Here is a 26,632-nt window from a genome sequence, read left to right on the forward strand (position 1 = left end):
AGTGTCAGGCAAAAAAACACGTATCTCCATAAAAAAATCTATGTTATTGGTCACCGTTTTACGCCTTTATGTGGGTTTTACAAAACCCACATAAAGGTTTTGTAAACCCCCCCCCCACCTCTATCGTGAATGAAGTGCCACACGCAGTTTGGACATCTCTGCTTCTTTGCAATGCAAAGGTAAATAAAGATCTGATGTTTGAAAAAAATGTACAGCGTTTTCTTTGCTCAAGAATAATGCTTTATGTATTTGAAGAGTGGAGAAGAGTCTTCGGCTGATATTTCCCGTCTAGTTGTAGCCAATGGGCTATGCTATAGAGGATGTAAGTTAAATACAACCTTGATATTAAATTATCAATTTAACATAGCACAATTCGATTTGCTCTGGAACAAGTAATAAATTAATGAGACCAAAGATTCCATTTTATGTACCCAAAATAAGACACAGCGGCAAATCCCTGAAGCACTGGCCGAGATGAAGCTGTTCTCGGTGGGTACACGACCCCTGAACGGCCGCTGACGGCCTGGAGCTCGCATCTCCGAAAACGTCTAAACAAATTGTAAAATAGGCGCTATGATTAAATATGAGTCACATATTTCACGTGTAAACAACTACATTCTCGCCTAAAAAACTCTTCAATCTACAGTTCGTGATACAACAAGTGTAGTATTTGCAAAGATTATGGTGGAATTGCTCGGCCGCCATGACAGACACTTCAAGCGGAGTGATATAAACGGTGAAACAGAAAGAACTGTTGTATATATATATATATATATATATATATATATATATATATATATTTTGTCTTTAAGATCAGATAATTCCCACAATCTGCAATGACTTAGCAAGATTCTGTTTTCTAGAAATAGTCTGCACATGCTCAGTGAATGTTTGCAAGTGGGAGTAGAGAGTCTGCGTACACACACACACATACACACATAATGTGCCAGGTAGATGATAAATGGCAACCAGTGAGTGTGCTGTCTGGGCATCCACCAGGGGTAGTACAAAGCAAATCACAAACAAATCAACAAAACAATATGAAATGTTTTGTAAGACCCCAGGAACGCAGCTTCTGCATTAGATAGAAGCACTGACTCCTGATCAGAGAGAACAAACTCTATCCATCTCTCCTCTCCTTCCATGAAAATCAATTTCTCCCTCTTCAGGCAAACTCGTCTTGAGAAGACTTACAGACAGAAGTGTTTACGTTCTTTCCCAAAGCATTAAAGCCAAGTCAAAAGCCTTGATGTTAAAAATAAAGGCAGTGAAGGACAGAATCGAGCCTGAGAGAGAGTGAGAGAGGCCTGAATGAGAGAGGTGATGCTTCATAGTCGACTCCAATAACACCATTCTGTTTCATTCAGTTTCACCTCCAAAAAGCACAGGGTCAGGATAATGTATTTATTCTTAAAGTAATTGTGTAAAAATGTCTGAAAACATTTATGTGGAATTTCAAGAACATTTAAAGAAAGAAAGACTGGTGAAAAAGAAAGAGTAAAAAAGAATAGCTGCCTAAATGCAAAAAAAAAAAAAAAAAAAACATATCCAAATAGAAATTTTATCATTTATCAAATATATCATTCAAAAGATTTTTGAATGTTTTTGAAAGAAGTCTCACCAAGGCTGCATATGTTTAATAAAAGATACAGTAAAAACATTAATTAATGTTATTACAGTTTAACAGAACTGTTTTCTATTTTAATAGAGTTTAACAAGTAATTTATTCCTGTGATGTCAAAGCTGAATTTCCAGCATCATTACTCTAGCCTTTAGTGTCACATGATCCTTCAGAAATCATTCTAATATGCTGATTGGTGCTCAAGAAACTTATTATCAATGTTGAAAACCGTTGTGTTGCTTAATATTTTTCAGTCATTCCAGGATTCTTTGATGAATAGAAAGTAAAAAAAAAAAAAAAAAAAAAAGCATTTATTTGAAATAGAAATCTTTTTTATCCAATATAAGTGTCTTTACTGTCACTTTTGATCAATTGAATGCATCCTTGCTTAAAGTATTAATTTTTATCAGCAAAAAAAAAGAAAATCTTACTAACCTAAACTTCTAAAGTGTTAAAAAATATTAAATACAATCGGTGTACATACAATCTTATTTACTAGATGTACACTTAATGAATATTTCCATATTAAAAACCTATTATGATAGACATTAGTTAAATTTCTATGGTTTGAACAAATAATTTACAAAGCCTAAAATATGCCAGTATCCAAGTTTACTAGTAAGGACAGAAATACAGTGGTGAACTTTACATGGTCATATCAAAACTATTGATAATTAACACAGAACTTATAGAAACTGGCACAGAATAGAATAGAATAGAATAGAATAGAATAGAATAGAATAGAAGTGTCAGTAAGTCAGACACATTTTTCAGATGGATGTTCTAGTTGGAAAAAATAAATAGAATAATAATCTAAATGTTCTTTTCCACTCCTAGAAAAAAAAAGAATCAATTTTTGGGATTGTGACAATCCATTTCCTCTAAAACCACAAGACTTTTGTGACAGCTGCCTATACATTAAAAATCTATCCAGCCCACTCACACACCACCAGAATGAAAATTGAGGCAGTCGTATAGAGAGGAAGTCAGAACCCATTTCAGTTTAATTACAGCACATTTTATTCCCAGGGAAAACAATAGCCCCTTCAAGCTGCCTGTGAGGTTTCACCTCAAGATGATTTAGCTCTCAAGATGTCAAACTCTCTGTCAAGCAAATACATGGGTTGTAGTCGCCTAATAGTTAAGATTCTGAACCGTGGACACAAAGGTTCAGCCCCGAGCAGGAGTGGGACAGGAACTGGGGACTTACTAATATCACAGTCCTGCTCTATCACTATTGTGCCCTTGAGCTGGGCACTTAACCTCAGATTTCTCCACGAGAAGTGAGTCTGCAAATAATCCACAGAAAGTCCATTTGAATAAAAAGCACTAGGGCTGCACGATATATCGTTTTAGCATCGATATTGTGATGTGCGCATCAGTGATAATCACATCACAGGATGTGCGATGTCTCGTATAGGGATTCTTGGATTAATTGCAAAGTTTGACCATCATATAATGAAAGTTTATCATTTGCACATGTTTTAGGACCTGTCAGTTTAAACATTCAAGCGATTTTAAACCATTTGAGTGCAAGATGGCGCGAAAGAGAACTTAATTCAGAACATGCAGCTGTTTTCTTTGAAATGCACATCTCGTGAATATCCTCGTAAACACCATTTCTTCTTCTTCTTGGTTTTTTAATGGCGGCTGGCAACCACGTGCATTACCGCCACCATCTGCTCCGGAGTGTGGAACAGAGTTTTATATTCTATTTATCAGCCCTGTGTCCCTAATAAAATCAAAGAAAGCTTTACTATTTATTTCACTTGACCATTTAAATCCTTGTAAACACAGTTACTTATGGCTTAGGTGAAAAAAAAACCATTGTGAAAAAAAAAACAATTGTGAAAGAAAAACGGAAGGAGGAAAACAGTATTTTGGATCTGCTCATTCGGTCTTAAAGTGACAGCAGCCTAATATTCCTGCTACTTTCTGCATCATGAATGTTAATCAAACAACAAAACAAAAAGAGAAAAATCACTTTTGTAGCTTTAACACAGATTAATTATATTTAATTTAAACAGTGAAGTGTTTAAGTATTTAATTTAAACAGTGTTGTTTTATTCAGTGTTGATTATTCAATTTCTGTACCTGAATACTGTTAGACTTACCTGAAAAATATAAAGCATTATTTATTTCATTTGTATCTTTGTTCTATTATATTTATCTATGCTTGTAATTCATTAATTATTTTCTCTGTGTATTTACTCGGCTACAAAATCACCCCAATGATTCTAGAATGATTCATTCTTTCCAAGTATCGCAATATATATCGCAGAAAAACAAAATATCCGATGTCAGTTTTTTCCCACTATCGTGCACCCCTAAAAAGCACACTGTGGTAAGCTAGTACGTTAAAGTAAATGCAAGTATTCAATGCAGATTATTCTGGCCAAAATTAACCCACTCAGGAAGTGACTGTCTAATTGACAGGTAAGATGACAAACTTTTAAAACTCATTATTAATTAAGCTAATCAGATCAGAACTGCAGTTTTCTGACAGTTTTGTGTGCAGTAAGCATCAGACAGTCACCGAACTGACTGATCGGACAGTGGATGTGCTGTATGAGGCTGAGACTACGCATTACACAAATGCCAGGGCACAAAAATGCAGTAAAAGACACTGATCATGAGCATTATCAGATAGTATCCTGCTTTATGAAAGTCTCCTAATGTTTTTGATAGCACAAGAATTCCAGTGCTTGACTGTGCAGTACTTTGGGCTTTTGTTGATTATGGTCTTTGGAGACCCTGATACAATCAAGTCCACTTTTACTGCAGAACTCTACCTAATTATCGCACCATTGTCTTCAAAGGAAATCCTGATGCACACTAATCTAAAACCGCACCGCAATCTTTTATAAAACACCTGAGAGCCCCTTCGTGTTCCTTTTGGAAGCACTGGCACTTCATCAGTTCTCACGCACACACACTCTTACCACAGACAGCGCTGAAAGCAAAAAGATTGTATTTGCACCTCTAAGGAAACGAGGGCACGAGCTGAGGTTTGCGCTGCCAGGCAGTGATACGTTATACTCTGTGCATGCAGTATAGGAAGATCCAGTCTTGTGAGGAAACAATTGCTATTCCATTTAAATTGCATTTTGAGTTTCTTTTGTTCTTGTTCTGCTTCATATTGAAATTACAGACGCCATGAAATCTGTATTAAAAGGTCACCTGAAAAGGGGTGTGCATACTATTCATTTTTCCTTTGTTCCAGTGCAAACCTTAATTTTCTACAAAACAAATGCATATTTGTACATTGATTAATCTCCATTTGCACATGTCTACAGAAAAACCCCAGAGGTCACTGTATTAAACTCCAAAATGTCATTAGTGTGAGTGGCATCTAAATTAGCGACTGCCACTTCATCATGCCCAATTTTGGCTATCATCTCAAAGATTGTTCTCTGCATTGGTGATTGAAAATTTCCGAGACTCTTTCTGCAGTCATTATTACACCAGTAGGTGGTGTAGTTATGTTTATCTTCATGAGTAAGTCACTGACCTTGAATCATAAATTAAACCAATTCATTCAAAACAGCTGATTAATTCAGGAACGAAACAAGCAACAGTGTTTATGAAAGAGTCATTGAATCATTCATTCAACCAATTAGTTCAAAACCCAGAAACGACACAAGTGACTGTCTTTGTAAGTGAGTCATAGAATCATTTTTTAAAAAACGCTGCTTCATTCAGGAACGAGACACCACTACTGTGTTGCTATTTTCGTCTAAAACAGACAAAGTAACTGTCAATACTGAAAAGTTACTTTTATTAACTTCTTGTTTATTGAACTGTTATATTAAAGCGATATCACACGATCATGCTGTGTCCTTGCTTACTTGTTAACTTCTCAGAAACGGCCCAAGTAATGGTTGCTACTAGACGCCTCTTTCCACCTAGCAATGCCAGATTTTTGCTTAAGAAAGTAATTTTACACACAAGAGGGTTTTTGTGGCATTCTTTAGTTTTTCCTAACTTGTGTACATGCTTGTCAGTTGAACTATTATATAAAAGCAATACATAAATGTGTATCTTATGTGTATCTTCTCTCCACTGAGGAAAATCCCTTTTTTATCTTCATAACATACTGTATGAAGAGTTCAGATGCAAAATGAGCATTTTTTACCAGGCTCCTATGTTTAGGTTCAGTAATTTAACTTTAATGGCAATAAAAAGGTTATTAGTCAGTTATTGAAAAACCTTATTTTCAAAAATGTCACTTTAGTCAATTCATTGGTATTTAACAAATTTGACTGTCTTTTGCTGCAAAAAGTCTGTATGTGCTTTTTTAACCCACCTCTATGGACAACAAGACATGACAGGGTTTTTTTTTTTCAGTTTTACAGCAGCAAAAGGAACACTGTTGTGCTTACTTGCTACTCATTACGGCAATTGAAAGCCCACTTATACGCTCTCCGTTATTAAACAGCACACAGGTTTTGAACGACATGGTGGTGAGTTTTGGGCGAACTATCCATTTTATGTATGCAAGCTGTGAAAAAATAGATCTAAAATAGATCTAGAACATATATAAAACACAAGGTACACAGATATTACTGCTACATGTCAAAAAATAAACACTTCAACAAACAAAACCTTCTGAGAGTTTTGCTCACCATACAACCGCTGACATTTAGACAGATGGGTCAGCGGTTAGTATTTTCCTCTCTCTATCTTTCTTGCCGTTGCCCCTGGTCAATCAGAGATCCAGTCGGGCTTAAAGAGAGAATTAAGAGGAGGCCAAGATTCAGGTAAAACTGACAGGTTCTGGAGGATCTATGCCTGAATAACTGCACAGACTGGCTCCGCTACTCTCTGCTTTTATCAGAACTTCAGGCATGAGTTGAAGCAAACCGTTAAAATGTTCAGCGGTCCAGCTGATGGTATGCATATTACGATTACTTAAGACAAATAGAGTCTGAGGGCTATTGAAATATAGTTACACACATTTTACAAGCTATTTCCCTGATTCAGCCTCCAAAGCATGACCGATAGAAAAAAATCACTTACTGTTAAACAAATTCAAATTTATCCACTAGTGTTCAAAATATATGAAATCATACGTACAGTTGTTTTAAATTTTACATTGTTGTTTCCAAGCCAACTTAAAAATATAATAAAATACTTCTTTCCATTTCTTTATTCACTTATTATCTAATTCTAAGCCAGTTGGATTATATTAACATTCTTTGCACAATGAGGTTAATATTGCATTGCTACTCTCAGGGCTCATGGGCCTATAATAAATACAGCTTCAAACATTGCGAAAACATCAAAAAGTAAGAAAAAGGCACCCTTCACATTCATATTATCATAATCTATTTATGCAGAGAATGCTTTATCATTGTGCATTTCATAAAGCATGCACAGAAGCAAAAAATAGGCAGGCCAAACTGGGGAAAGTCAGCAAAACTTTGACTACAAACCGTGACTACTAATGCAGGCTATTAAATCAATACTAAAGAAGACCAATTTAAGGCTTTTTACTTTCAGGGGATTGCATCAGAAATATCAGACAGTATATTTAAGAGATAATCAAAGTGTGAATGCTTTTAATGTCCCTAAAGGTAACACATGCCTTCAACAGCATAGCTATTCTCTTAGCCTGTCAATATTGGTCAATGCTGAGCTGCAGGCTTCAGTGCACATCAAAGTGCATCTGCTGTCTTTATACGTGCATTAGGCACTTACAGTAAACTATGTAGAGAGAGCTTGTGTGAATGTCAAATTAAAAAATAAAAAACACAAGCTGTCTGGCAGTCCCAGGATACATTACTGAAAGTCATTTCTAATGTAAAGTGTAATGAGACACTCAGTGATAAAGAATATTATAAAGTAATATAATCCTTTTGTTTATTTGCAAATCAGCATTTGATACAACAGTGTTAAAAGCTAAGTAGGAAGATCTTGTATGTGTTGGATTTGCTTTGAAACAATTTTCACATTGCTAGTAAATTTTGCAAATCATTACAAAGAAACATACAAAGCAACAAATAACACATTGACTTAAAACATGATGTTTTGAAATAGAGTAGAAAGACTGAAATAGTATTTTCTTAAAAACATAATCCACTTATCACTGTTTTATTTACAAGTTTGAAAAATTGTTTTTTTATAGTATACGCTAATGCTGCAAATAAATCAAAATGAGTAATCCTACATGACTATGGTGAAAATGACTCGGCTTGCTTTTGTTCCAAGTGATAAAACTGAAAATGAGTTTTATAAACTCTGATTTCAGCTTCTCTCACACATTACAAAAACATGACTGCAAAACATCAGATTTCAGAATACCTGCTTCAACAAAATGTTCAGAATAAGCTGAAAGAAGTACACAATGCAATAAATCAATCATAAAAGAGCATATTGTGAAAAGTCAGAGAAAAGTAGATTGTTGTTGTTTTAGTGAAGCAAGTTTAATCTTGCCATATCTTCGGAAAAAAACTGCAAAAGCATTAATATTTGATTTGCTCAGCAACAACTGAGCATGGAAAATCACAGTGGCTGGACCATCAGTTCCAGAAAGGGAGTAAAGCAAATCACAGATGATATCTGCAGAGGTTTTGATTTATATCGATGAGCAAAAGATGGAACAGACCAGTGACCTTGCAGACACAAGTAAACCCTAATGTAAGAGGAGTTAATAGAGCTACACCTATTTCCCATTTACCCCAAATCAGAATATACAGTCAAACCAAAATTTATTCAGACACCTTGAACATTTCTTTCATTATTACAGCTTATTCGCTATAGTTTAAACAAAATGGTAATAACATATGACAAGATCTCAGAGTTAAACTGTGTCAGAAAACATTTAAGCAAAACATAGTTAGGTCAAATTGTCTGAATAATTTTTGGTTAAAAAAAATTTATATCAATTTTACTGGTAGTCCACCGTATGAAGAATTTTTCGGTATAAAATGTCACAGTTTACTTTATTTTGCTATCTTCACTTGCGTAAATGAACTATAGTGTCCTGCACCCACTAGTAAAATTATACAAAAAATATCAAAAATGTCTGAATAATTTGTGGTTTGACTATTAGACTGTTAATGAGATTTTAGTTCAGTCATAAACTCTAAAGGGTGCAGACTGGTAGGTCCTTTACATGCATTCTGTAAGCAATCACATTATTACTGCATGGCACAAGGTGATTGGCCTCTGCTGATCCTGCAGCCAATGAGATTGCTTGCTCAATATTTAAATAGTCTGGTTTACGGCTGGGCGATTTGGCAAAAAAATAAAATCTCGATTTTTTCGGAATGATTGACTGATTCACGATTTCCATTTCGATTTCGATTATTTTATTTTTTTTACTGTTTAACTAGTCAACTGAAAAACTTAACTACAATATGATTTAAGTAACATTCTGTTTATTAACAATCTGGTTAAAACAAGTTCCATTCCAAGTGCACCACAAATGAAGTGATCAACATGGTGTAAATGCAAAACAATTTGTTAAATATCTTTGCAGAAAATATGCCTGAAATATGAAGGCAAATGTTGTACAAACTTACCTTAAACACATCATATATACTCAGAAATAATATAAAATAAGAAAATGCTAAATATTTCTTAGCCAAAAAGTAATAGCAATAAATAACACCAGTAATAGGCTATTATTAACAGCAAATGCTTTGTAAAAACAGAAAACAACAGCACCATCATGCAAACATGAAATTTATAGGTATTTATTAATTTACAGGTTTTTGCATTCTATTGCGTTATTTGTCCTATTGTTTTTATGTTTGGTGGACATGTTTAGGTGTTGCGCTTTTGTCTTGCGTCTTTTGCAGCGTCTCACCCATGAAACGGCATTCTAAAAACACGGCGGTCAAGTAAAAAAAAAAAAAAAAACCTCAACACGTGTTTAATAACTTTGCCTATTTTCTCATTCCACTGCCTGCGGCTCGTTTTTACAATGCAATAAAGCATTTCTGAATGAACAACCGCTTAAGAATAGTGATGTGTTCTACGTTCATAGAGCGTCACATGAGAGCGGTTAATCAGGTGCTCCGGCGCCATCATGAGGTCGGATCATTTTCTTCTCCTAATACGGTTATTATTGCTGTATTGTCAACATGTCTAATTGTAACGCTTGCTAAAATTTTTATTCAAAATCGTGATTTCTCGATTTAAAAAATAATAAAATTGAGGCAAAACATTAAATTCGAATTAATCGAAAAAAAAAAAACGGAAAAATCGCCCAGCCCTAGTCTGGTTCATTGTTTACTCTAAGCTAGTCCTGCACCTCCCCCAGCTCCAACTGCCTAGATCTGTTACAGGTATGCGATCTCAGAATTCGGGCCAGCTGATGATACCTAGAATATCAAAATCAACTGCAGGTGGTAGATCCTTCTCCTATTTGGCACCTAAACTCTGGAACAATCTTCCTAGTATTGTTCGGGAAGCAGACACACTCTGTCAGTTTAAATCTAGACTAAAAACGCATCTCTTTAACCTGGCATACACATAACACATTACCAATTTATATTTTCAAATCCGTTAAAGGATTATTAGGCTGCATAAATTAGGTCAGCCGGAACCGGGAACACTTCCTATAACACCTGATGTACTCGTTACATCAGAAGAAGAATGGCATCTACGCTAATATTAGTCTTTCTGTTTATCCCGAGGTTCACCGTAGTCAACCGGATCTGGGCCGTATCCAGGTGAGACCAAGGACCTGCACCTTGACACGACCACAACGCAGCCCTGACGTATCAGCAGAGATTGAGTCAACTAGATCATCCCCTGTGAAGGCCTCATCGACACGACAGCCACGACACAGTTCCTCAACAACCGTCCATACCGGCGTGATGAATACGATCCTCAATTGGATGGAACTGAAATAAATACTTTTAATGTTGCGATCCTATTGGACTTATGATAGCAACCTGAATTGTAACAAAGCACTGTTGGCCAGAGGAGAACTGGCACCCCGACTAAGCCTGGTTTCTCCCAAGGTTTTTTTCTCCATTTTAACACCAATTTGCCACTTGTCTGCCACCTGATGTCACCTGATGGAGTTTGGGTTCCTTGCCGCTGTCACCTCTGGCTTGCTTAGTTGGGGACACTTGACTTGACATTTGATATTCAACAGTGCTTTGATCTGCCTGCATTGACACTATTCTTTAAGAGCTGCTGTGCAGCCAAACAATGTACCAGTTATCAATGTAAAGCTGCTTTGACACAATCTACATTGTAAAAAGCACTATATAAATAAAGGTGACTTGACTTGACTTGACTATTTATCCAGCAGCATATCTTACATACTCACAGCAGTGTGTCTGTGTATCTATTAGCAGTAGCTAATATCTATCGACAGCAGCAGCAGATTTAGTCCGCCAAGGCCAAATACATTTCCAGTGCCATGTTCAATAACATGTTAAAAGTATTCCGAGAGTCATGATTGAAATAAAATGATACATTATATCATTTTAAAATTATATATAATAAAATATTTTAAATATATGTAATTATAAAAATAATAAACATTATGCAATCAAAAAGTAACATTAATTATAAAAATATTAAATAGACACTACACTCGTACATTGTACACAACCAAGTGTTGAACTTTTCTAAGAGCTGCGTGTGGTGGAATATACAACTTCACTGTCCCTGAAACCCTAGAGAATGAACCTTTCCAGGTATAAAAAATTAATGTCTGAATAGGAAAGATCCTCATATCCATACCAAATATCAGGAAAATGCAGAATTCCTTTTAAGACTATAGTATATATGACTGTATGACCATGCTACTGCAGGATCATTATTTGTGCATTCATTTATTCATAAATTCATGAAATTATTTTTTTATTTAATTTTTTTTTACTGTAATACCAAGCAGTGATATTAACAATCTGTGGGGAAATATATATATATATATATATATATATATATGTATATGTATATGTATGAATCTTCAGTCTGAAATTATTGGTCCTATTAAGTAATAACCAAGAGAACAGTTCAGATCATTAGTGTGCAAATCATTAGAAGCATTACGTTAATCTTGCAACCATAAGAGGACAGTGACCGGTGGAGCATTACAGAGATGGTATGGCCTGCCCTTGCTCCTGTGCTAATTTTATAAGATGAGTACCCCAAGGCACACAAATGAGAGCTGTGCACTCCATGAAGAATAACATCAATGACCGCTCACATCCCATGACAATAGAGTCCCTTTTAGAACATTCGCCAAAATACATAATTTAACAGCAGGGTGCATCATCACATCACTTATTGATAATCTCTATATTAACTCTATATTTGAATTTATTTATAATGATAGTGAATTCTTATTGCGGCTCCAGGATTGTTGGTACTTGGGACCGCATGTTGTGGTATAAGAATGATACACTGATGAGCCAAAACATTATGACCAGTCACAGGTGAAGCAAATATTGTTGATCATCTCCTTACAAGGCGACATATTAAGGCCTGGGCAGATTAAATGGTAAGCAAACAATCAGTTCTCAACATTAATCAACATGTTGGATACAGGAGAAATGGGCAGGAATAAAGATCTGAACGACTTTGACAAGGGCCAAGTTGTTGGGTCAGAGTCTTTCTGAAATGGCAAGGCTTGTTGCTCCTGGTCAACAACAGTGGTGAGAATTTAGCAACAGTGGTCCGAGGAGAGACAAACCACAAACCGGCAACAGGTGATATTTGTATAATATTGGTATATATATATATATATATATATATATATATATATATATATATAGTCTGTCAGTACGCATGCAATTAATTCAAAATCCTTAGCGTGTTAAAAGTCTTAAATTGTCCTTTTTTGGAAAGACATCTAAATTTACCTTGAAAAAAGCTTTTACAGTTTTGTGAGAATCACATATTATTAAATCATTATATTATATTAATTATATTATATTATATTATATTATATTATATTATATTATATTATATCAATTCTAACAAATACTTTGTCTGAAATGTTTTGCATGGGGTGTGAAAACCAGCTTGATATTTGTATGAATCCAATTAGCAATAAATCTATTTGAAATGTGTTTTTAAAGACAAAAATATTCATACTATATGGAGAGGACACACCTACACAACGTAGACTTAACTTTACTGCCTATGGTGGTGACTCAGGTATGCCTTTGATAAAGGCACCCTCTCCCAGTATATCTGCCTCATCCAAAGATTCATGCCTGAAAAAGAATGAACAAATATCATGCCTCAGATCTCCAAGTGGGTGGACTTGGAATAGAATAGGGTAGAATATAAGCAATACTTGCTTATTTCACACTGTCTAATGCAATTGCACAATTAAATTGTGCTGAAGGCGGGACTACAGTTCCCAGCATGCCCTGGGGTAGGAATAAATCATGCAAACATACTGCGTTACTGTTCACTTTTTACTGTTTATTACGATATTTACAGTGTTTACACACTTAAAATTAAAGGTTCTTTACTGGCATCTATGGTTCCATGAAGAACTTACATGAGACTTCCCATTACACAAAATGTTCTTTGTAGTGAAAAATGGTTCTTCTGAATATTAAAATGTTCTTTAAAAAAAAAAGAAAGTTCTTTTAAGAACTGTTCAGTGAAAGGTTCTGTAGGGAACCCAAAATGGTTCTTCAATGGCATCACTTTTAAACTTTTATTTTTAAGAGTGTGTGTTTTGTTACTTAATAAAGTTACTATATGTGTCATGTGTTGTTAACTGAATTGTTCTTAAATATGTGATTGTTGAGTCTTACCATCATTGTGATGTAAGTCAAGTTCACATTTATTTATAAAGCACATTTAAAAACAACATGTGTTGTACCAAAGTGCTGTACATTTTTAAACCGTTTTGACAAGATAAAAAAAAAAAAAAAAAGGCTAAAGAGAATAAATGAGTCTTCAAGCTATATTTAAATGTGTCCAATGTGGGGGAGGATCACAACCGGAAGCGCATTCCACAGCCTATTGGTTGCATGAGCGGATAGATCTTGAAACAGAATAAGGTTGAAGGAGATCGGCAATGTACTGTGGTGCCAGCCCATGCAAAGCTTTATAAACATACAGCAGAACCTTGAAATCAACTCTATATCTGACTGGTAGCCAGTGTAAGGAAGAGAGAACAGGAGTGATGTGTTCTCTCTTCCTAGTTCTCGTCAGAAGTCTAGCTGCCACATTTTGGACCAATTGCAAACGATGTATGAAAGAATGATGTAGAAAGGGGTTCACCCAAAAATTCAAAACTCACTGTCATGTTGCATGTATGACTTTCTTTCTTATGCAGAACACAAAAGAAGATATTTTGAAGAATGTCAGCATTTAGAATTAAAATCAATGAGACCCAGTTATGTTTTAGACCCTATATTCACTTTCCAGATTAAAAAAAAAAAGTTCTGTAAAATACCTTTTTTTTTTTCTTCTTTTTTTTTTCTTCATATAAGTAATAGATTTATAGGAACGTGAGGGTAAGTAAATTATGACAGAATTTTTATTTTTGGGTGAACTAGTCCTTAAAAAACCCTGCAGACTAAATCAAATACTTGAGTTCAAGTGCCATTATGAAGAGTCTTTTGCCATAAAATTACAGACCCAGGCAAATATATCATGAAGTACAAATAGAAAACCACTGACGAACCAAGAACCTTCCCACTGTGTGCAGTTTAATTTCAGCACAATCATATAAAAATGTTCCTGTTTGAGACAATATAAGCTAACTGTGTGAAACGACTGTTGTGTTTTTGCTAGAAACACTATGCTGAAATCCCCAGTGCTGTAATGTTGATAAGGGAGATCACCATTGTGAGAAGCTTTCAACCATCTGTCACTCTGACAGTCGGGTCATGGGGGCGTCCACTTAAGACTTCATCATCTTGCTTGCTTCAGAGAAGGACTCTCAGTTCAATTAATAACATGTTGTAGTGCTTTGTTTTATTTCCGTCAGTTGTGCTGGTACTTGTTCAGGGCTTGGACAGATCTGCATTCAGTATTTTACAGCATTCAGAGATATTATTAAAACATAAAAAGGATAATAAATAAATATTTTTTTGTGTGTGTGTGTTGGGTGCTTGTTACTTTATTTGATTTAATCTAGACAGCAGTTTAATAGACTGAATTTGAAAGGACAGACAATTAAGCTTCTGTGTTAGCCTAACACCTCAGGTTATGATCAATGTGTTTACTAATAAGAGTGATATTGAATTATTGAATTAGGATGCTCTGACTGACAGCTCTTTTTCCTCTCTTTTAATAAAGTACAAATAAATAACTCCTACACTGGCATTAACATTATTTTTACGGCCATAAAAATGTTTCCTGAGGGATGAACATAATTGGTTGTTTATAAATAAAAGCTAGAAATACCATTAAAATGCTTGGATGTGTCACTGGAGAGATTAGCAACCTGTTTTTATTGCACATATTCCTCTCTGTGACAACACATGGATATTGGGAACCAAATGAAATAATCTGAAAATGTACATTATCCATCTTTTTGTTTAAATCAATCTAAAATTACTTTGTGATTACAATGGCTACCTTAGCATTTACTAGAGAAGGTTTGCTTTCAGCTTCCCCAAAAGCTCTATTTACCTGTGGAGAAAAGAAGTCTGTATAATGAAGATAGATAGATAGATAGATAGATAGATAGATAGATAGATAGATAGATAGATAGAAGACATTATACATTGTTGTTGGAACTTTTCATTTCTTCTTTGTTTTTGCTCTTTCTCTTTTGACACCAGATGATGAATAATCTCATTACTTCTATTAATTACTCACTTAATATTCATCACTTAATATTCATCAAGCCAAAAACAACAACAACAAAAAAATTTTGTGTTGCTGGCAAATTATGCACTGAAACCTCAGTCGGTTTTCAAATAATTTGTTGACATCAAGACATTGTCAATCAACCTACCGCTGCTTATGTATTTTTAAAACACTATCAGAACGCAACAGCTTACAGCTTCACACTACACCGATAAGTCAGACGTTTTTTTCAGTCCTTCAAGGTCCAAATCAAAATTGTGACAACCTTTCATATGCGGTTAGAGTGAACAGGCTCTGCCACAATGTTGTGTGTTTTTCCTTCAAAAACACAAGAGGAAAAATGCTGCCTTAGAAATGTCTATTTTTTTTTTTTTTCCCCAGGAAGAAACCATGGCTTCTGGCTTGGCTAAAGTCTGCCACCCTTCATTTGCTTCGGCTGAGTTGAAATGGCTTTTCTTTGGGGGATAGATAAATCACCACACATCTCCAGGTGTGCACAGGCAAACAGCAGCAGTCGCCATTTGGATCGGTGCTACAGAGAAGTTGGGGCACGCAGAGCGCTCTGCCATCACTGTGACAGTGTTTGTGACAGGTTGTCTCAACAGTTCTCCATTATGGGGAAGCTACACTCATGATCAAAAGTAAAATACATGACTGGCAGCAATCAGTATCAAAAAGATGTGCTTAAAGGGATAGTTCCCCCAAAAATGAAAATTATCCCATGATTTACTCACCCTCAAGCCATCCTAGGTTTATATGACAATCTTCTTTCAGACGAACACAATCCGAGATATACAGTTGCAAGAAAAAGTATGTGAACCACTTGCAGAATCTGTGAAAATGTGCAAAATTTTAACAAAATAAGAGAGATCATACAAAATGCATGTTATTTTTTATTTAGTACTGTCCTGAGTAAGATATTTTACATAAAAGATGTTTACATATAATCCATAAGACAAAAAAATAGCTGAATTTATTAAAATGACCCAGTTCAAAAGTTTGTGAACCATTGATTCTTAATACTGTGTGTGGTTACCTGGATGATCTACAACTGTTTTTTTGTTTTGTGATGGTTGTTCATGAGTCCCTTGTTTGTCCTGAGCAGTTAAACTGAGCTCTGTTCTTCAGAAAAAATCTCCAGGTCCCAAAAATTCTTCAGTTTTCCACCATCTTTTGCATATTTGAACCCTTTACAGCAGTGACTGAATGATTTTGAGATCCATCTTTTTACATGGAGGACAACTGAGGGACTCAAACACAACTATTAAAAAAGGTTCAAACATTCACTGATGCTTCAGAAGGAAACACGATGCATTAATAGATGGGGGGTAAAAACATTTGGAATTTGAAGATCAAGGTAAATTGTATTTAATTTGTCTTCCGGGAAACATGCAAGTATTTTCTATTGCTTTCGAAGGGCAGTACTAAATGAAAAAAAAAATGATATTCAAGCGAAATAAGAAAAATTTGGACCTCTTCATCCTGTTCAAAAGTTTTCACCCCCCGGCTCTTAATGCATCGTGTTTCCTTCTGGAGCATCAGTGAATGTTTGAACCTTTTTTAATAGTTGTGTTTGAGTCCCTCAGTTGTCCTCAGGGTGATAAAATGGATCTGAAAATCATTTAGTCACTGTTGTAAAGGGTTCAAATATGCAAAAGATGGTGGAAAACTAAAGAATCTACAGGACCTGGAGATTTTTTTCTGAAGAACAGAGCTCAGTTTAACTGCTCAGAATAAACAAGGGACTCATGAACAACCATCACAAAACAAAAAAACAGTCGTAGATCATCCAGGTAACCACACACAGTATTAAGAATCAATGGTTCACAAACTTTTGAACTGGGTCATTTTAATAAATTCAGCAATTTTTTTGTCTTATGGATTATATGTAAACATCTTTTATGTAAAATATCTTACTCAGGACAGTACTAAATAAAAAATAACATGCATTTTGTATGATCTCTCTTATTTTGTTAAAATTTTGCACATTTTCACAGATTCTGCAAGGGGTTCACAAACTTTTTCTTGCCACTGTACCTGCTGTCGTCTGTTGTGTAAATCAAACAACAAAACACAGCTTTAACAAAGATTAATGTATATTAAATTTATACAGTGAACAGTGTCATTTTACATTTAATTATTACATTTTTGTACACGAAAATTAATACTACAGTTAGACCTTATACTTTATTTGTAACTTTATGTTGTATTTATCTATGCTTGTAATTGGTGTACAGTATTTGTTCTTTTTACAGTCTGTTCACCTGCCTTTAATGGTGTATTAGTTAGGCTAGTAGTTTCTGCTGTGGTATCGGAGTAGTTAAAGTGGGCTAAGTAATAAATGCAAAGTCCCCCCCCCCCCCTTTTTTTTTTTGTGCTGATCCGAAAAATGATCTGATCCGTGACTTAATAACCGTGATATGATCCGAACCATGAGTTCTGTGATCCGTTGAACCACTACTTTTTACCATAGTGCATGATTTGTAAATGAATATATTTTGGATTTTGCATCACTTACCCAGCTCCAGATGTTCAGTTTTACTGACATAACAAGCTTGCTTGGTAGCTCAGAATTGTACTTGCGATGTGAAGAGCTCGGGTACGAATCCCGTGAAAGATGAATCACCGTAAAAGAGCTCAAAAACAAGCTAAAATCCCATGGTTATGATTGCTTTTTTATGTCACATTTGCTTTTGTTAACACTATCGGGTAGGTTTAGGGGTTTAGTGTAGGTGTAGTCTATTAAACATGATGGAGCATTAAGCTTTTAGCGCCACTCACCGGATATTTCACTTTGAAACTGTTGCGAAACATGCACAACGCAACGTATTTTGCGTTTTGAAAAATGTTGACACTGGTACGTTTTTCTAATGAACCTGGGCTGAATTTTTAGTGTCTTTAGTAAATCCTGACAGTAGTTTTTTGACAGCAAAAGAGGGTTTGCGCTGGCGCAAGCTGTTAGTAAATCTGGCCCATAATGTTGCTATGGAAATGTATTAATTTCCATTTTTTTATGTCCTTACAAGGAGATGGTTTATGTTTGAGCTTATTGCAAGTGTGAATAAAAAGTGGAAGAACCAAAACAAAGTATGCCACATAGCTGAGAAAATCAAAGTTTATTTGAATGGCTAAATTAAGAGAGAGGGAGGGGGTAAAGCAGCACTCTGGGTTGACAGATGGTATGACACATTTAATTCTCAAGTGGAAGGACTTCAAGTGGAAAAAAGGACTAAGAAATGAGGTCCAGAGTTTCTCTTGTGTCTGTCATACATGAGTCTAACACAGTTCACAGATTAGAAAGTCATAAGTCAACACTTGCTGCATTCATTTCATTATCTCCATTAATGATGATTTGTTTGATTTGTGCAATTTAGTTCCCATTTAATCCCATCGCTCACAATAGTAACTGTAAAAAAGGTTTTCATTTATAAAGCTTTACAAATGTTACTGGCTGGTGTTTTAGTGCATGTCCTTTAAATATGAAAAAATAAAGGGTCTCAATTAAATATGTGCAGTGTCATATTGTGAGAGCACATGGTTGTCACATGACCATGAAGAAGATGATGGCTGCATCAAAGCTCCGAAACAAAAGGTTAGTAAAGTATGTTAACATAAAGATACGACAAAGATTTTTGGTACACATTGTCTTTAAGGTGTCTAGCATTAATATATGAATTCACAATTATTCAGTTTTGTTGAGTGTGGTCATAGAATGAGTAAACATGTTGATGGCAACAATAGTGACCACTGGGATAATACAGTACATTTAGGTATACAGTACGCATACTTACACACATAGATAGTTCTTGTTCTACCTAACTTTCTATTCTGTTCTTTCTTTTAGTTTTACTTTGAGTAAACGTTCTAGATTTGTTGAATCTAGATGACCCCCCAGAAAAGGCAGAGAAGCAGTACAACAGACACTAATAAGAAGATAAGTAAACCAAAAAAAAAAAAAAAAAAAAAAGTTTTTTTTTTTTTTTTTTTTTTTGGAAAGGTCAACTGATTCAATCATACCGAATGTCTGTCAGATTGTAGTTCAAAATAGTGAACTTGGTTCTTACATCTACCTCTATGATGCATAATTTTATTTTGTTGGCCTCTACCTGAATGTGTGTGTTTAATGTTTTATGTTTTCTGTTCAATATGAATGAAATATCCAATTGCAGTTGTTAGTGAACCTTGCACTAAAATGTCACAATGACAAAGTTACAGTGAATATTGCGCTAAATTAAAAGTTCAGATGTTACAAATAAGTTACAATATTGATGTTTTAACACTGGTTACACTAATATAACAATGTTATGATATATGTTACAATAAAGTAACAATTTTGACATACGTTGATGGTTGTATTTTTTGTCTTTTATCTAAGTATTCCTATCAGTGTTGTATGAGGCTTTTTATGTATAATAGTAACCCTAGAATGTGATGAAACAGAGTTTAAAATGCAACATATAACTGGGCTGAGATATATAAGAATTTTGTTAATTCAATATACACATTATCCCACCGGTCACAATTGTGACCGTCCATAAAACTGATAAATAAAATAATTATTGATTTTTTTCAAGGGGTAACTAATGACACATCATTTGGATATTTTCATGTCTGGGAAAAATTCGGGATTAAATGGGTTAATGGTGGCAATATTGCTAACGGAATTAATAACTAATGGCTTTTTAAATCAGCAACACATTATTGTAACTTCTGACGAATACTTGGCTTGTTTATTCTAAACATTTGACAGTGATTGAGATTCTGGTGTCAGTAAGAGTAACAATATCCTATTATTAACTACTTTTATTGTCCACAAGCAATTGTTAAATTTTAGTCTTTGTTTTCTCAAGAAAATTAAGGGTTATGTGTTTTCAACAGGTTTATTAAACCACAAGCATTCAGCCCAACACTAAACATTTCAGCCAACAAAAGACTAAACAAATAAATGAGCAAATGTTTAGTTCCTCTATATGTACGCACATATGCATGTTTATGAAGTTCTCATCCACTGTATTTACTATTTCATCTTTTGATTGGTGGAATAAAATGTCATCCAGACATACAATCCTATCTATCCATCTATTAGAGCTGCACGTTTAATCATTAAAAGGTCACAGTCTCGATTCAAACACTCATGCAATCTTATTCCTAAATGACAACAATTCAGCACCAATCAGTGTTGGTGTCAATTCAAATTATCACAGAAGTACTGGGATAAAGGTTGACAAAACTTGACACTTCAAATAAAGATTGCATTAATTACATAATTATGCCAGTAGGTGGCAACAAGTGACTGTTAAAAAATGGCTGTTAGCTGAAAAATGGCTGTAAGCTTAAAAATGTTGCCTTCAGATGATGCATTCCAAGGTATGAAGGCATCAAGGCACATCCGAATTCAATGTTAGCTTCACTTCCTGTCTCCTGAGATACTTTCGACTGATCGATTTTTGAAGGCAGCATAGATGTATTCTTTGCTGCCTTTGATTTCCCACAATCCTGTGCATTCCATTCTATGAGAGTTAAACTAAAAAATAAAGTTGGTATCTCAAAGTTGCGGTTGGTGATCAGCTTGTGTGTAAATTTACATTTTTGACCAACGTTTTGATGTCATTTAGCAAGAAATGTAATTAAATGTTTGCTTAGTTATCACCAAAGTTCTATTTCATTAAACCATTATGCTGCCTCAGAAGCCTGACCAGAAAAAAAAAAAAAAAAAAAACTTATTCTCAATTGATCCAGAATCATCCATCCATCCATCTATCTATCTAACAAGGGACATTATGCACATGAATGACTCTTTATTCACGAGGTTTATTCATGCATCAAACTTCTCTATAAGGATCTATACAGATCGACGGAGTTTTGACGTCCTCAGCGGTGTTGTTTTGCAGCTTTGTTCCAGACAATCTTTTGGACAGAGGTTTTGGAGCCAAGCGTCAAAGGACACGCGCACAGGCCACTGCCTCATGCTACACAAAACGTCCCCTGCTGCGTCTGGTACCACACGCAGGGCAAAAGCGAAAACGAAGGGGACATTGGCTACTTTACTCCGATTCCCCCTGCAGGAATAACGACTGCCTGTTCTCCCACATTTATATAACTTCACAGAATAAGCATTAGAGTAAAAGTAAGAAACAATGATGTTACTGTAAGTGCATGTGGGCGTCCACAAATGAGTGTGTGTGTGTGTGTGTGTGTGTGTTTGTGTGTATGTGTGTGTCTGAGACAGAGAGGAAGGGGGGAATGAAAAAGCAGGGATGAGCGAGATGGGAGAGGGAGAATCACTGAAAGACAGGGAATAGAGAATTGAGTCGAAGTTAAATTTGATTTGTTGATGAACTACTTATCTAAATAGGCCACCAAAACTGATTGCACAGACCAGACTGCATGCTGATTGCATTACCAGACAGATCGCATCTCACCACGGATTCCCAAAACTCCAGCAGGAAAAAAAATTAGCTGTGCAAACACAGCCTTATTAATAACAATATTTATATTTCAATAAAAATTAAAGACGAAAGCTATCACTAATTTGAAACTGAAATGCTTAAATAAGAAGTTTCACCTTCTAACCACATCACTGATTACACACAAAAATAACAATCTAATATTTGCAAGACGATCCAAAAAGCATTTAACATGAAAAGGATGAACATGAAACGTATATATACACTTCTCATAATGTAAATAATATAATCATTGACTTACTTCAAGACAGCACTGTCTCCCTGTCTGACAGTGATGTTGTCCTTTAAATAAGAGTCTCCGCTTCTCGCTGGCACTCCTGCGGGCACAAGGAACAGCAGTCTTAGAGCCACAACAACCAGGCATTTCCACTGCAGCTCAAAATAACCAGTTATGCCCATTTTTTCGTCAGAAAACTCAGAAACTTCCGTCCGCACAGAAGAACCGTATAACTGAAGGAGCGTAAATGTGATTCCCCTCGGAACGCAGCGTTCACTTCGTATTCCGTCCTTTTAATATCTCCAAAAGTACGAGTTTTACTTAGTGTTACTGACAGAAAATCCACTCAAATGCTCATAAATATTCCTGTAAAGTTTCAGCATTCGGGTGAAACGTTTTTTTCAAGCCTTTTTCAGACACACTGAGGTGCTGTACCGAGTCTTCAGAGGCAGCACATATGTTGCTCGCGTTCTCAGGGAGATGCGCGCGCTCTTAAAGATGCTTCAGCCTCGTTCTGATCCTTGTCGCTTTCAAATTCACTTTAATAGGACCCGCACAAACTGATCGCAACTGCGAGAGGATTTTCAGTGCGTAAACAGCTCCGGGGCTGGCTGTGTGAGGAAAAGGAAGAAACACTCCTGGAAATAGAGAGAACGCGCTCGGCGCGCGGTCGGTGGTGCTCTCGCGCTCGGATAGGTGAGAAAACTGACTGCACATCAGTTCCTATGTCTCCCTAACTAGAGCTGAACTCGGGGTGAACGCATGCGGAGAAGACAGACAGTACAAGAGCTGAGGTCAACACAGAAAATGAGGAAAATATTTACGCCAAACAAATTCAAATAAATGCATTTACTGTGAACATCTATCTATCTATCTATCTATCTATCTATCTATCTATCTATCTATCTGTCTGTCTGTCTGTCTGTCTGTCTGTCTATCTATCTATCTATCTATCTATCTATCTATCTATCTGTCTGTCTGTCTGTCTGTCTGTCTGTCTGTCTGTCTGTCTGTCTGTCTGTCTGTCTGTCTGTCTATCTATCTGTCTGTCTATCATAATGGAATTAATGACGAAACATACCATTTTGTTTTTAAGCAGCATTTCCTTACATTAAAACTATGCTCCTGATATATAACTAGAGCCAATCACGCTAGTGTGCTTTTTCAAATTGATTATATACCACACCATACTAAATTGTATTCAGATGATTTATATAGTCAGAAAGCCTGTTTCCCACCAAGACCACCTGAAAAGTGCCCCTCTAAAACCCCTCTAAAAACAGACCTGGCTTTTGTAGCCCAGCTAAGTGTAAACCGCCTTAGGCTGCTTTAAGATGTTTATTTTTTAGCAGATTAGTGCTGCATACAACAGCCAAAAATTTGAATCATATTTTAATATGCGATTGTGCTGTCAGATATGGAAAACATCATTTACAGCAACATTCAATTGTTAAAGTCATCATATTTAGCCCTATTTGCATATTTCCATTACACTTCATTCATAAGAGATTACAGTGATCAGTATTCAAATATTTTATGTGGTGTGCGATTTATCCTGGATTATCATTCTCATGTTCACCGCAGTCTTTGACTAATCCTAAATGAATCACTCCACCTAAACTAGTTTATGTTTACATTGATGGTAGATTCATTACAGCAAAAGAAATGAGAAGTGAAAGGGTTAAAGGGGGTTTATTGATGGAGTTATTTGACCATTTTACCGAGATTGTTGCATTAAAATGATGATGATGAACATGCCAAGTGGAAGCATGGCATGAGATAAGATTTAATTAAAATATATATATCTTCCTGTTACCTGGTACTCGAAAAGCTTATTTGATTCAACTGCTTTTTAATTAAAACCCGGCTGACCTAAGCAAATTGTAGATCAGTTTAGCTAATTAGTAGTGTGAATCCATGCCTCAGTGTAATGTGTTGAAAATTATACCCTTGATTTGATGATAATTCTGGGAAAGGGAAAAACAACAGAAGTCTACTGATCCTTAACACCTGAACTGATTGATTTAGCAAAAAATGTGAAAAATCCAACCATTCAAATATTCTTACCGCCATTGTAGACACAATGAGTCAATTATCTTTCTTTGTTTAATTGTTTTTCAGTGTTTTTGTTTTTCTGGAGGAAGCTCAGTTGTGTTCAATCCCATAGCTTTGGGTGGGCGGATGAAAGAATGTTTCATTTCACTGTTTTTGTTGTGAATCGGTCATGATGTGTTCATATCTACGTTAGCATTTCAGTTCAGGTCAATTGATATTCTTACACCATGTTGTGCATATTCAGCTGTAAGCAAAAGGTCTTGCACAGTGACTATTTCTACACATAGTTCTTTTTTGTGTGCAGTGAACACCACTAATATAAACAGACATAAAGATCACCATGAAGGAATGAAAACAGAAAGAAGCCACAGAAAGAATCAAATACATGTGAATCTACTGTTGTCTTGCGGAGACAGATATGGCACGAAGTGGGTCACGTAGGCTGTTTGTGATATAACTACAGTCACTTTTGATTAACTCCTGTCTGCCTTGTGCTGCAGTTCTGTTAGTTACAGAGGCTGCAATTATTTAGAATTACCTATCCATCTATGTTTATCCAGCTATCCATCTGCCAATGCCAAAATGGCCGCAAACCCTTTAAATAATGGAACACAAGTTGGAACGTAGAAAATTGCCACATTAATACAGTCACATGTGTGTGTATTCATAGTCATTTTATAGTCGTTATGGTTTGAATATGGCTCATCCAATCAGAATTTAGAGTTAGAACTATACATTTGTGTGTTTCCTATATAATTGTTTTTTTTAAATGCCAATCAATTTGATAACACAGTAGCAAGTTACCACATTTCTCGTGGTCGTGACTTATAAATCACCGTTAAATAGCAGTAGTAACCCAGCTATGTGAGAATGGAGCTATTTCAAGCTATATTAGTGTGGTATGACACCTCTAGTCTAAATGCACTCTGGCATATCATATCTTCCTCATTATCTCTTAATTTCTTATCAAATGGCAAGATACTTATATATGTGCACTGCAAATGTCCACATTTAACCTCAAGGTCAAAAGCAATTTGGGCCAGAAAACTAGGACATTACCATACCATTTCAACAACTAAATCTCTGGCAACTGCAGACTTTGCGATCCTATCGGAGCCAGTAACTGTGTTAGAGGAGGCTGCCACTGTCTTCAAGGTAAACGCATTTTGCTTTAGCTTTTCAATCAAAAATGTTACTCCGGTTGAGCCATTCCTGCTGGATAACATTAATTCTGCTAGATGCATTGGAATGAGGGCTAAAATCACATCAGTTTGAGAGAAGCTATGTTGAAAATGTCAATTATTATTCCGCATGGTTATGCAAATTATGTTGAGGGAGACGACGAGTTAATACAGCTGGTATAGCTGGAAAAATCCAACGCTCAATCTCCGGTTGGCATTTAGAGTCACTCAAAACTATTCATGCGCGCTCACTTTCGTACTGTCACCTGATGTTCAATGTCCCAGTCTGCAGTCTAACGTTAAACTATCAATTTGTTTCAAATGCAGACTCAATAAAAGTGACTTCCGCACATGTTTATTTGTGTGTATATCACTGAAATAGTGTGCATGTTTTGTAATCCCTGGTGCCTTAACTTAATTTTCAACATGGTCCAGTTTTAGAGGAGAAAAATAGCTTTTTAACTTTCTTTTTAAACAATAGGCCTAATAATGAATGCAACCTGAACAGCTGTCGCAGATGAATTGAACAAATTAGCATAGCTTAGATTAGATTTTGTGCTGTTATTAAACTGTGTGTTTGGAACTATAGTTAAAATTAAACACTACAAATCTGTGAATTTAATGAGACTTTCTGCTCAAGTAACAAGTAACTGTCTTTATGAGTGAGTCATTGACTCATTCATTCAACTGATTGGTTTAAAACACTGATTCATACAAGGAACAAAACAAGTGACTGTCTTCATGAGCGAGTCAGTAAATCATTCATTTAACTGATGTTGAAAAACACTGATCTATGCAGGAATGAAACAAGTGACTTTGTTTATGACTGAGTCTTTGAAACATCATTCAAAAGCATTGATTTATTTAATAACACTACTGTTTGTTCGTTATGATGTTGAATAATTATACACAAATAATAGTAATAGTAGTACACAGAGCCAAAGCACAACCAAAACAATGTTCTTCCGCAAAATGCATGCAGTTTTGTTTTTTAACACCTAGAGGGCCAAAAGTTACCTTTAATAAAATAGTTTAGAATGTCTTTATTAAAGGTTATTTGTTGAGTAGCAGCAAAACCAACACTAACAAAGGTCAGCTTGAACTGGCAAAAATTGAACCTGTAATAATACAGAGGCAACACAACAGTAGGATGTAATCTTTTCATGGCATTTCTTCCATGTTCAGTTTTCTTAAAAGAAGAATCCCTTCAAAATATCTGGCTAAAGAATAATCCCCCAGTTGACCTTTCAGGACCAACACTGAAGCAAAGCTCACAAAATCTATTCGTTAGTGTCACAAAGTCTAAGACATGCGACACAGACTGATTCTGAACTCC

The 26,632-nt window shown here is 35.5% G+C and overlaps 1 protein-coding gene across 2 annotated transcripts in view; it reads right to left on the reverse strand.

Annotated features, from left to right (window-relative positions):
- opcml (opioid binding protein/cell adhesion molecule-like) overlaps window positions 1-26,632 on the reverse strand; it is a 153,458-nt gene that overhangs the window by 61,651 nt on the left and 65,175 nt on the right. Inside the window, exon 2 of one of the 2 annotated variants that reach the window (XM_051910882.1) lies at window positions 22,085-22,160. In XM_051910882.1, coding sequence (XP_051766842.1) covers window positions 22,085-22,160 — 76 coding nt within the window. Of the gene's footprint in view, window positions 1-22,084; window positions 22,798-26,632 lie in introns of those variants that run through there. The other variant, XM_051910881.1, reaches the window with a different exon arrangement.

This window comes from Ctenopharyngodon idella, chromosome 10 (genome assembly GCF_019924925.1).
Source record: "Ctenopharyngodon idella isolate HZGC_01 chromosome 10, HZGC01, whole genome shotgun sequence".
Taxonomy (NCBI): Eukaryota; Metazoa; Chordata; class Actinopteri; order Cypriniformes; family Xenocyprididae; genus Ctenopharyngodon; species Ctenopharyngodon idella.